At 34.3% G+C, this 13,850-nt stretch overlaps 1 protein-coding gene across 1 annotated transcript in view; it reads left to right on the top strand.

The window, feature by feature from the left end:
• The window catches only part of KLHL1 (kelch like family member 1), a 197,316-nt gene that overhangs the window by 54,104 nt on the left and 129,362 nt on the right, over positions 1–13,850 (top strand). Inside the window, exons 2-3 of the mRNA XM_074535514.1 lie at positions 4,960–5,142; positions 13,444–13,580. Of these exons, the coding sequence (XP_074391615.1) occupies positions 4,960–5,142; positions 13,444–13,580 (320 nt within the window). The remainder of the gene's footprint in view (positions 1–4,959; positions 5,143–13,443; positions 13,581–13,850) is intronic.

Below are 13,850 nucleotides of genomic sequence, written 5' to 3'. Positions count from 1 at the left end.
ATACAGCTCCTACACAAGGGATTTCTTTCTTCTCCATAGAAGCAGTTTGATTGGTACCGTAGTCCCTTCTCATTGTCCTTCCCGCGCTTCTGAAGAGCTCCTCAAACAATTTGTCCAGGATCACACAATAAACTGGTAGCTAGTATTTTGTTTCTTGTGTCTGGTAATACTCTTAGGAGGTACAAAAATACAGAACAGTAGGGGATTCAGCTGCAATTTTGCTGGGCACACAGATGTTCTATGACTGTCTTTTACCTTATGGTGCTCAAAGAATGAGTTACAAGTATCTTGATTTACAAATTGCCTTTAGGAGGGCATACCATTGTAAAGTATACATTATGCAAGTTTATCTATAGAATGAGTTTATAATATTCACTGGATTCTTAATTTATTTTTTTTTTATTATTTTCCATAGAGAAGGGATCTCTGAGACAGGACCAATTCTTCTCTGAGTGAATCTGATAAAATTAAAAAGTCCTGTTTGATATTCTGATTATTTTTTTATTTGGCACTTCTACCTGCTGAAAGTCTGGGCAGAGCCTGTAGTTGCAGATGTGATTGCTGGTAGCAGAACTAAAAGAATAGCTTTTGTTCACAAACAGAACTTTAGCCTTGCTGTTGCACTAAGAAATCTTAAAGTCTTTATGAAACTCCCTCTTGCCTTTTTGCAAGTGATCACTGATGAGAGCCATGACTTCTGACAGTCCATCTTAGATGGTGCAATTCCACAGACTATTGATTTTTAAGCATTCAATAAGTAATTTTTAGAGAACGAATTGTGTGAAGTTTTTTTTTCACTCTTACATATGGAATACTTCTTCTGGCTTTGCAAGTTATAAATAGCAAAGCAATGTTTCTTTCACTGAAGAACTGGATATATTTTGTCTCTTGACTATGTATTTTGGATATGTACCCAATAATATACACTAAATTAAACTGAACAGGTTCTGGATAAGTTTGTGTGATCAGTCCTGCATAAGTGAAAACTGAAAAAAATCTGCTAAATACAACAGGGTTTAATATTCCAGTAATGATGAAATTATACGACATTTTCTGGTTAAAGAGTTCTTTATTTGGGGCCAGGGCCTTCAGTGGAATGAAGAAAAAAAGTATTAAAATTGAGTATTTAAAATACCTAAGTAATCTGTAAAGTTTTCTGCTATACACAGTGATATGAATCTATTGTTTTCTGCACCTCTATGAATATAATTTCCAGAATGGAAATATTTCTAAATCTAAGCCTCTGTTTACACAGAGAAATGTGGTATAATTTCAAGTAATATAAATTCTCTATTTCTTCTTGTTCTTCTGTTCAGGATATGGTTTAACTACTGGTTTTACTAATTGTTTAACAAGAAAGGTATAGGTAGCTAAATCTGTGTGTGAAGTTCTTTTTTCCTTGGCATTTTCTCTTGAAATCCTTGACATTACTTTAGCTTAAAGGTTTTCATTTCTGCATTCTTCAAATCAGTGGTTTTTTTCTTGTAAAAGAGGACCATTTTGGAGTCAGATGTTTTTGATTCTCTAGTTTTTTATTTCTGTTTACACTGTTTTAATATCTGTGATGGCTCAAAGACTGGATTTTTCTCTACACCTTCAGGCTCTTTAATGATTTCTCTTTTAAGAGCAGGATACTGTTCTTAGCAGTGAAAATAGTCTGTACAAATTTGCTAAGGTGGATTTTTTAATTTTCTTTTTTTATTATTATGCAATATGCACTCTGGTTTGCCATTTCATTAAAAAAAAACTTTTTAAGAATATTGGTTATTTGCAATGTTGATAATTTTTGTGAACCTTTTAGTATTCTCACACTGCAGTTACCCTTCAGTAGCATTGCTGTAATCTTGAGAAAGGTTTCATTTCCTTATTTCTGTGCTATTAACTAAGTAATTTAAAGTGTTTTAGGCTGGACAACTCCCAAATGTTTGAAATTTCCACACTCAGTTCAGGCTTTGCACTTGCCAGCTGAGGAAGATTATTGAAAAAGTCCACCTGGAGTCTGTCCAGTTCACTGATTACAGGATTTTGAGGTACACAAATGCTAAAAAGGGTTTTGAAAGATTTAGGAAATTTTCAGTCAAATTTGTGTTGGAATTGCTGATGAATGCAATCATAAAGCCTCTCACTCCATTTGTGGTTTGGTTTGCTTTCACCTAAACAAGAGCAATATATGCAAAGTGACAATGGGATTTTCATATTGCTAATTGGCCCGGAGCACCTTTATATGCCTTTCACCAACTGGTAATTGGTTATAAATGGTATTTGCTTTGACTAATTCCTACTTTAACAAGTTGCTATCTGAATTTAAAGCATTGATTATGCAGACAGAGCATTTATAATGAAACAGAGATAGCTCCTGAATAGGATAAGTAGCAGGCTTTTTATCTGGGCTTTCTTAGAAAATAAATAAAAGATTAATTTATTGTTTTCTACCAAGCTTATTGCTTGCTATTTTTCATTATAATATTTAAAATATGCTTTAGTTTTTGGTGGCTTGCTTTTGAGCATTTATTGACTGGCAAAGTGACAGAAACACTGAGTTAGTGGGTAGAAAGTGTTGCTTATAAATGACTAGCAGGAAAAAGCAAAATTTGTGGCAAACACTGCCTAGCAATTCAAGAACAAAATAGACTAAGCTTATAACAGTGCAATCTTAGTTCACAGGACCAGCATAAATTCAGTCAGGATAGTTCTCTTCTTCTGACCTGGGAAAGACAGCATTTTAAATAGGCAAAAAGATTCAGGACTAGTATCCTATATTTTCAAATTTAAGCTGACCTAGCTCTACCTCCTGAACTAAAAACCAATACGAACCCATTAAGATCTGCTCTTTCCTGCTACTTTCCTATCTCAGAACTGCTGTTGTCACTTCTAAATTCCCTAAAGGAGAGGAAGAAACATGTCTGTTTAAACCTATCAACCTCATTTATTAGGCATTAATTTATTTCTTGTAAATTACTTGACATTCTAGTTCTCTGGCAATAAAACTAAAGAAATCTATGTATGGCTACAAACATAAAATGGAAAATAAAAAGAAAAAAAAAAGCTGAAATATCTGCCCACTGTTCATTCTAATGAGCTTAGGTCTGTCAGTAGAGTTTTGTGGGAAAGCATCAGTTGATCAACCAAAGATGTGAAAATAAACTTGGATATCTGATCAACATGGTTGGGATCCATATTGGATAGGAATACATATGCAAATTATGTCACTCACAGAATTAATGTGTTTGTTTTATCCAGGAGGAAATATCTGGCATTAAGTACTTGACAGTATAACAATATTAGCTGTAACAGAAATAGGCAAATGTTTTTTTCTAAATCATCATTTTGTAACTGTTTCTGTTGAGAAATCACATTTAATAACATTTTGCCAATTCAGTTCCCTATATACAGGCTCAGGTATATGAAAACCTTTGCAGCATAAAAATAAAAATATCAACTAATTTAAACAAACTGATAATTTTTTGCTATCCAACTTAATGTTACAAAAGTGAATTTACTTATTTTAAATGAATTTTAAGTGACCTTAAATTCACTATACTTAATTTTAAATCATAACTGATTCTGTTAAGTTAGTACCTGTACATGGCACAGAATAGGTGGTTGGGGAGTGAGATACAGAAGTAGCTGTGTTGGTTCCCTGGGAAATTACCTGCATGTCACCTTCAATTATGCAGGATTCCAGCAACTTTAAAGGAGTGCTGAGAGCCTAGTGATTCCTATGATGGAAAGATGGACCAGCCCTTCCTCCTTAAACCTGCTGAGCCCTGTACGGTGACTGAAGGAGACTACGTGGAACACTTTTCCACAAAACATAATTCAGAAGCAAATCACTAGCATGTCTCAAGAATGTAGGGTTTTTTTATTATTTATATTTTTATAGCTGCATTTCATTTTGATGTTTAAGATTATTTTTATGCACTTTTCAATTTTTTTCCCTGCACCAGGAATGCAGACTGCATTTTCTTACACATCTTTCAATATAATTTTTTGTGTGTAGTATCTACTGAATTCAAACCTTGACTAAGGAAACTGTTGTATTATTGTTGTAAATAAAAAGTGGTTTTTATGTGCTCTTTAATACTTCTATTTCAATAGAATATATAAAATGGGATTGTTTTGAATTGATTTATAATATTTTTCCATATGCAGGACTAAGATAAGTTGTCTATTGCTCTTCTATTGATTATGTAAATCTTTTGTATATATCTATTGAAGAATAAAAAATTAGCTTATATATCTATTGAAGAATAAAAAATTAGCTTCATCTGTGAAATCCTTCATTTTCAGCACTACAAGTCATACATATAATCTTAAGGCTTTCATTTAAATCTCATTAAATATTTGTAAAAGAGAAGGTATCATCTATGTTGAGAACTATTTCAAAATTCTATCATAGTTTCATAATTTCCTCAAGGACAAGTGCTTCCTGACACTTTGAGTTTCTACTGCAACACTGAACTGAGTAACTTCAAACTAGGAATAGATGTCTGTATAATGAAAAACAAAACATTTTTCTCCTGTTTATTCTTTAGGTTTTTGTTTTTTTTTTGTTTTTTTTTTTTTCTTTTAAATGTAGACATTGCTATCTTTGCAGGCGAAATTCAGTTTTTATTAATAAATATTTTTATTAAAATTAGGTATGTAATTTTTCATTGGGAAAATAATCAGGATTCATTACAAATTAAGTCAATTAGAGTTTTATTTTTCTTTCCCATGGAGTGCAAAATGAATGTGAATTTGAGAAAGTGAACTAGGGTGGCTGCTCACAATCAGTGGAAAGATAGGATTGCTTTTTTCATTTCTCTCCCAATGCAGTAAGATTTTTCTCTCTTGTACTTTAAGTGATGAGAACAGGCAAAGGATGCATTGATTTGCATGTGTCAGATTCTAGAAGCTGTGATGGAGTCACGACTTGGTCACATCTTACCAACCTGGGGTTTCTCTTGCTGTTTGCAGACTGTCAGGAGCCAGCCACCCCTTGCCACCCCACTGCGACATGGATTCCTGCAGCTCCGAGGAATTCTACCAGGCTGTTCACCACGCAGAGCAAACCTTCAGGAAAATGGAGAGCTACCTGAAGCAGCAGCAGCTCTGTGATGTTATTCTGATTGCTGGGGACCGCAAGATACCTGCACACAGGTAGGAGATAGGCAGAAAGAACTGAAATTACAAAAGGTAATGTTTTGGGCCGGTGTATTTCTTAGAACAGTGTTTCCTGTTGCCCCTTATGATTATTTCCTCTTTCTTAAAACACAAGTCTAAGTGGCTGGAAAAGGTGAGTTTGAAGGTTGGGGCTTTGAAGGTGAGGGTTTTTTTGTACAGCTTTCAAAAGTTCAAGTAGCACTCAACTAGCAAACTGATGGTGAGTATGACTAACAATTCTCCCTGCTGTGATGCTGTTCTTATGTGAAGAGAATGTGAATTTCTGAAATGGGGCGCGGTACAGCTACACTGAACAGAATAATTTCTCGCTTAAGATCCTGACCCTGTGATAAGTCTGTTGTACAGAGTCTCTCAGACACTTAGAATAGAATACTGAACACCTTCCTATGACCTGTGCCTTTGAATGAGCTAAAACATTCTTATTTACTTTTAATTATAATTATTGGGATAACAATTCTAGAACACTTTAATTTCTAAAATTCTGAAGATTATCTGGTATTAAAGCAGCTAGTATTTATGAAACTTGGTTTTGGATAAAAATTGAACTTAAATAGTTCTTCTTCATTGGGATTTTCATCTCAGAAATAGGTTTTCGTTTAATGCATGAAAATAAAAATATGGTCCTAGAGTTTAGATTAAAATACAGAGAATAATTCAGAATTTCCAGGTGAGCAAGTAGTTTTGCATCTGAACTCTGCATAAGGCTGCAAACCAAGAGTAATCTATTTCCTGCTTGCATCCTGATTTCTCTGGTGAGATACTAAATTCAGAGCAGGATTATGGTTTCCCAGCAGGAAGTCAGAAAAACAGCCAGTGCATTTCTGAACTCACAAATTAACTTTGTGATGCAGAGGAATAATCTAAGGGCATCTTAACAACTTGGACCTTACAAAGTTCCTTTTGCCCTGAGTGAATATGGACACAGAGACTATTCCTGTTAAATAAAGAAGCTGAATAGTCTATATTTCAACTCCTACAATAGCGAGTAAAAGAAAAAAAATGCAATATATAACACTGCAGAGCCAAAGTTATTTTCCAAATGCTGAGATGTAAAACCAGACAGAAACTTCATTCATATATTTAAATAATAGGGTTTTGTAAATTAGTTTCTTTCATTTCCCCTATTTTTAATACAGCTTTTCAAGTTTGGATGCATACCTTTTAGTAGTAAATTTAATTTCACATTTGTCATTTCAATTCTACAGTGTATATAAATCCTGAGCTGAAAACATGCCCTAATAAGAAGACTAACCATGAAATAATGCCCCTAATCCTATTTAGATTTTCTAATAAACTTTTGGACACCTTTACATGTAATTTTCTACTTCTGTGTGGTCTGTAGTCAAAATTCCAAATCTCAAATAACTGGAAAAGTTTTGGTAGTGTTTATTCTATGTTTGTTTAGACAGGTGTATCTGGACAAGCACGGTGAGCTGCTTTTTTTACTGTAGTCATTACAATCCTAGAAATTACAGATTCAACTTTCCCTGCTCAAAGCAGGGTCAACTGCAAGGTTAGACCATTGAGGTCATACATAGTTAATTTTTAATTATCATCTCTTGTGGACCTTCTTCTCTTGTTAACCTGTTCCAGTTTTTATTATCTTCACTGTTTTTAGTGGTGCAGGATGTGTCATCCAGGCAAATTTGCTCCATGATCTTGGTGAGGCAAACAAGTCTATGTGTAGCTACATCCTTCTGCTTAGGGATTTACATGAAAATTGACTTTTCCAGTCCTTAGAAACCTCCTGAAATTGTAATGATCCATTACAGATAGGAGAGAGTGGTCCTTCGGTAATATTGTAGAGCTTACTCTGGTATTTCACTTTAAACTTGTCCTCCAAACATAATAAACAAAAGACTGTGCCAAATAAAGCTTTTTTGAGCAGCGCACAAAATCTTTCAAAAGTTTTGCATTTGCTTCCAAGGTTTTACAGAAACTCTTCTTTACTATCAAATCCCTTGCTGTCTTCATCTGTGCCTGACCTTTGGGCCTCTCTAATTCAATTTTTTTACATTGACGCAATGTTTCTATATTTCTCCTGCATCATTCATCTCTGCTTTCATTTTCCATGTACTTCTGTTGTGCATTTAGGAAGTAAATATTGTTCAGAAATATTGTGGCGCTATCAGAGTAAATGAAAATTGTTAATCAGGTAATAATCACATGGGTCAACATAAAATTAAGTATGTGTTTGCCCTCAATGATTTAGTGGTCTTGAGTGAAGGCAATTTACATTAATTGCACTGGTTTTAGATAGCTGTGCTTGAAATGCGGTATTCTACAGCTGCTGAAGAAGTATCAAAAGTCCTGGGAAGAAAAGAGCTAAAGTCACTGCAAATGATAGATGGATCTTAATATTTTTGCTGGAAAGTTCATTAAAACTTCCATCTAGGACTGCAGAAATGTTAGAGCATCTCTAAACTTAGACTAGTTTATTAGGACATTTCGACTAGCAATGCTGCACAAAACAAGATAGGAACTCTATGCTGAAGGGAAACAAAAGAAGAAAAAATGTTATATAAGGCTAAAATTCACCTGCCCCTATCCAATTAAAACACTACCATATAACAGAGACTCGAATCAATAAAACTGAAAATTCAATAGAACCGGAAAATGGAAAGAAGATGTAAAAGGGGAGTTACATCCTCAGTTTACAGTTCTGACTTCCATTGCAATTGTTGAGAAAACAAGAAATCTACTTTTGTTCTTGTTATAATATAGTCAGGTATAGTTGAGTGTATAATGAGAAATACAGGTTTTTATCTTCTGTTTTCTCTTAATATCAAAAAATAAATTTGTTTTTTCTTTCCAATAATCAAGAAAAGGATCATGGGTGACTCCCACCATGGCAGAAAAGGTAGTACAGAATTATTGGAAAATTACTAATAACATATGAAACAAAGAAATACTTTAGTAAGGTTACCCAAATATTTCTACTAGTATCTGAATGACATGTGAAGACAAATTTAATATTACTCCTTCAACAAAATGTGGTTAGCGTTGTCTGTTTCACTGCTCTGGATAATAGCAACTTTTTTCAATGCATTTTGAGTGCTACTACAGAGGGACAAAGTTAAAAAAACAGTAGCAGTAAAATGAGGAAAACATTAATGGAGAAAGTTTAGCTGAAAGGCAAGATGAAAGAATAAAGAACTAGGCAGAAAAGAAAGGAGAACTGGGCGGAGAAGGAAGGAAAGTCTAGAAGCAGGGAGTGAAAGAGGAAAAATGCACATTAGTCTGAAGATGCACATAATAGTCTGAAGACCTGCTTTCTGTCACTAATCAGTAACAGATCCATGTGGAAAACACAGACAGCAGTACAGCAGCTCTGTGTTATTCCCAGATATCTGTAAAGTTTGAGGAACTTCCTGTATCATCTAAACTCATCTGAACAGAGTTGTTTAACACAACCCACTGTCTGTGAGTTTATAAACAATTAATTCAAGTAATATAGTTGGGAAAGAACAACAACAACAGCAAAAATTCCTGCTATCAGAGGGAGCAGCAAGGCAATTTAGATGAGCTTTTAATTTAAACCTTGATTGATAATCTTGAAAGGAGGATTTGTGTTGCTGGTAAGTTGAATGAGAGTCAGCAGTGCCCTGGCAGCAAAGGGCCAGCCATGCTCTGGGAAGCACCAGGCACAACATCACCAGCCCATCAAGGGGTGATTGCCTCCCTCTGCTCTGTGCTGGTACACCTTGAGTGTTGTGTGCAGTTCTGGGAGCCACAATATATGGATATCACACTGTTGGAGCGTGTCCAGAGGAGGGCATCCAAGGTGGTGAAAGGTTTTGAAGGAAAAATTGATAAGGAGAGCAGCTGAGGTCATTGGGCTCATTCATCCTACAGAAAAGAAGGCTGAGGGATGACCTCAGTCTACAGCTTCCTTGAGGGGAGCAGCAGAAGGGGAGGTGATCTCATCTGTCTGGTGACCAGGGACAGGACTCAAGGAAATGGATTGAAGTCAGGGGAAGTTCAGATTAGAAAAAGGTTCTGCAGCAGAAGGATGGTAAGTTGTTCCAACAGTCCTCCCAGCGAAGTGGTAAGAGTTCAAGGAGCATCTAATCATGTGCTTAATCACATGCTTTATTTTTGTTTAGGATCCTTAAAGGTCCTTTCCAGCTAGACATATTTTATTACTGTATTAAACCAGAATACTAATGCTATTACTTTATGGACTGGAAAAAGGTGCAGTAACTGTAATGGACTTTGAAGGGTGAAAGAGCCTACTCTTTTACTTTGAAACCATTCTCCCTTGTGCTATCACTACATGGCCATATAAAGTGTCTCTTTCCACTTTTTTAAAGGCTCTTTCAGGTACTGAAAGGCAGCAATTAAGTAATCCCTAAGTCTTTTCTAGGCTGAAAAAGCCGAATTCCCTCAATCTTTTCCTATGAGAGAGATGCTCCATCCCCCTAACCATTTTGGTGACTCACTCTAAGAGGTTGATGTCCTTCCTATGCTGTGAATTATACCAGTATTTATTGAATGTGAGATTTTATTCCTTTCAGAACTCAGAGCTTAAAATAAGTAATACTTATGCAGCTTTTTAAAATAAGTAATACTTATGAATGCATATATATGTCTATAGATACATATATATATACACATACTTTCACAATGCCATCTGAAAAAAGGTCAATGAAAATTAAAATGTAGTGTGGAAAAATTCCAAGTATTATAATTTTTTCCCTAGAATCTTTGTAAATGAAAGCTGTTTGTATGCAGTACTCCAAGTGGGGTTTCACCAAAGCAGAGTAGAGGGGCAGAATCTCCTCCCTCACCCTGCTGGTCACCACTCTTTTGATGCAGCCCAGAACAAGTTTGGCTTTCTGGGCCGCTGTGAGTGTGTATTCCAGCCTCTCATCCAGAAGCATCACCAAGACAGTCTCAGCAGGGCTGTTTTCTGTCCATTCATCCCTCAGCCTGGATTGATACTGGGGGTTGCCCTAACCCACATGCAGCTCCTTGCACTTGGTCCAGTTAAACCTCTTGAGATTCTCATGGGCCCAGTTCTTGAGAATATTCAGCTCATATATGTATTAGCATAATATGCATGGAGAAAAAATAGTGTCTTGCCTACGATTTTTTACTGCAAATAACATCTGATATTCTACTCAGTTGGTAGTAAAATATTGTAAGAGTTTTCCTAAAGATTTTAAATGATCAAGGTTTGTTTACTTCTTTTAATTAATAAATGCATCATCAGTGGTTAGGCAATTCTCTATCAAAAGTGAACATGAAAACAGTTGTGAAAGTAGCAAAGAAATATTCTATAATAAACTAAAACAAAACCTGATATCCTGGGAAAAAAGGTCACAACTCTAATCAGTCATATAGATTACTTACAAAAGAAACCACAAATTGATCAGGCTGAAATTAGCTGTAAAGAGAAAGATGTCTCTTAATCAGGAGAAAATCTTTCTGGGTTCACAAACTCATTTTAAGACATGAGTTACCTGCTATGAGTCTCAAGGATGAAAGAGTTTATTATGTATTCTCACTGCCAGATCCAAAGTTGAAAAGGTGACATCCTCAGCCACCTGACCTTTTTTGATTAGTAGGTCAACATGCCTTTAAACCAAGATTTAGGGCTGTTTGGAGTCTTCTGAACTACAAAAAGCAGCAGATCATTACAAATTAATTGATCTCTTTGATTTCTCACTTTTGATCTTCCATCTCAACCCTGGAATACAATAAAGATTTACAAAAGGTGTCACCTTTCAGAATCAAGTGTAATTAGCAAGTTCCCCTTTCTTCAGTTCAACTTGCAGAGCACTTCCCAAGGCAAAGTTAGTGTCTTGAAACTTTGGTTATAGTAAGTTGATGAAATAGCTGATTCAGTATTTCTGTTAACTATTGATTAACATAAGACACTTAAAAAAATAATCCAGTTTTTTTTATCACTATGTTCAAAAGCTTGTCTTGCTTCTGTAGGTGAGCTGCTACATCACAGAACCTTTCTGCTCATTTAAGCCATCTTCTTTGATAGGTGGTACAAACCAGTAGGGATAATCTTCTAATAAAAATGGGTAATGCTGAGGACCTGACATGTGTCTCATTTATTTTTCTTTATTTTTCCCACTTTGGACTGACTCTTGTGTGCTCTTGTAGACTGAATTCTCCATTGCAGATTAAATCCATTAGATAACATCTTTGACTTTCCTCACACAAACTGTGGAAAATCACACATTTTTGTAGAAGTTTGTGAAAGAGATTTAATCCTTCTGTTATTTATTTTCTGCCTTACCTCTGTTGTTTTTGGGCTTTTTTGTTTTTATTTTGACCATTTATATATATATATATATATATATATATAAACACACACACACACATACACAGTATGATTATAATAAGTAACTGCTGAACATAAATCATGTGAATTTAAAATACAAGATATTACCTTTTCAAAATATTTTCAGTGATCATTAGCTGGTGTATTAAAATTTCTGTTCAGTCATTTTTCCCTTTTTTTTTTTTGGATGCAGGCCAAGGGTTTTGGCCTTGCTTTTGGCAAGTGATCAAATTGAATATCCATAGCTGAATTTAAATGATGCCTCGTAAATCTGAAGCAACAGCTAATGCAAAATTAAATTAAATTAAATCTCCATGAATGAAAGGGTCTCAAATGAAAATCTCTATCACATACCTAAATTTCATCTCTGATATCTGTGAGAATTTTGATCTCATATCAAATCATCACGTTTTTACTTTCTGTGATTTTTTGTGATGCTTTTATTGAAGCATCAATGAACAATAAAATCACTTATTTATAAGTGGTCAGAAAAAGTACTAGAAGAGATTTACAAATATAATAATATATAAATAAGATAGAATAAAGAAGCAAATGCAGAAGTAGTAGTTCCACAGTGATGACAAAAATAGTAAATTAGGAGTTTCTAGTGGCAGCACCAAAGTCTATTTCTAAGTTCATGTTTTTGTAGTCATCTCTTGATGTTTAGTCATTACATAAATATAAGTGTGAATTGTTTATGAATTAGGGTGTTTCCTTCTAAAATTCATGATTGCTGGAGTTGAGCACAACATAAAATGTGATAAAAGTACTATACCTATTTAATAATTTCCCGTCCTTAGAGGATCATATATATGTCTTCAGTCTGCCCTACTTGCTGGTAAAATGTAGCAGCTTAAAGCACTGTAAAATTACGAAGCCAATTCAAGCTGTCATATTTACTTAGCTATCAGGGTGAGCTGAGAGCAAAGACAATCAATTACTATGGTGGCTGATAAGAATTAACTTGTTTATCTTCCCTAATTTTTAAAATAATAATTTGCCCTGTGCAAACTAGCTAACAATATACAAAAGGCTAATTGTTTTTCACTTGGTTTTCAAGTTATCCACTTGTGATTGTAATGTTTTTTTATTAATATGTTTGTACATTATGTTTTCAAATTAATCCAGAAATGTGACCATCTTTATGGAGGCACATAGTGCACTATCTATAGCTGTACCACACTTCTATCTCAAGTTCATCTGTGAATATTCAGTCCTAACAAAATCAAAATTTCACTGTAGATGGTATTTGGAAGAATGCCTTAACTTAAAGCCCCAGTAATTACAGTAGTATCTGATACTGCTGCAGTATTGATTTATCTATATCCGATCCCTAAACAGCAAGCTATGAACATTTTGTAGGTATTTTCAAACTGTTTTCCTTGGACATGTTTGTTAACAAAAACATTGTATTACACAGTGATTTTATTATGTGTTTTTAGTGAGTAGCATGTAAGCTACTAACAGTTTAGCAGATTATATTTAGTAGGTATATAGATTGTCTAAAGTCACATGCTCTTATTAAAGTTGATAACAAATAAGCCTTTAGGAACAAAGAAGAGTACCTCTGGATTATGAAATGCCTGCTAATATGAAATTGATGATTTGATACTGGGAGATTATCTTGTTAACAGTTGGGACATCTGCATGATTGGAAGATTATCAGAAAGACTGAGTGCCAATTTCTATGTCTGTTTTATAGTCATATACTAAAGTACCATTTGCTTCATATCATAGGAGGCAAAATCAAATTAGAATCAAATGTCATTCTGTATTTTGCTGCCAAAATGCATTAATAATATATTCCTCCTAATAATTAAAAAATGTTAGGAGGATTATTAATGCACGTTGGCAGCAAAATACAGAATGATTTAATTAATTATTATGAAAATAATTTTTAAAGAAGTTTATAAAAATATGACATTTATAATACACATATCCAAGCAAATTACACCAGTTTCTTACTTTTTCTGCAGACTTGTCCTCAGTTCTGTCTCTGACTACTTTGCTGCCATGTTTACAAGTGATGTTTGTGAAGCCAAGCAAGAAGAGATCAAAATGGAAGGCATAGACCCCAATGCGCTGTGGGACCTTGTTCAGTTTGCATATACAGGTATTGTGGTGCATACATTGTATAAATACTTCCTATAGAGGCAGATGTTGATATTTTTGTTTGCTACTTTCCAATCAATTGTATTTTTGTATAAATGTTTTTATTTTTAAACATAATAATCCAAAAATATTTATTTACCATTTCTGGGGATGAATTCAAAATATTATTTTTCTCCAAACTGTTCAATATTTCAGACTTGTCAAGTTCAATAGGATAGTCAAGAAAATTATATATTTTTCTTGGTTTTCAAATACTTAAAAGGAATGTCTT

Source organism: Zonotrichia albicollis, chromosome 2 (genome assembly GCF_047830755.1).
Source record: "Zonotrichia albicollis isolate bZonAlb1 chromosome 2, bZonAlb1.hap1, whole genome shotgun sequence".
Classification (NCBI taxonomy): Eukaryota; Metazoa; Chordata; class Aves; order Passeriformes; family Passerellidae; genus Zonotrichia; species Zonotrichia albicollis.
The sequence above is the reverse complement of the archived record's forward strand: the minus strand, read 5'-3'. Positions and strand labels throughout refer to the sequence as shown.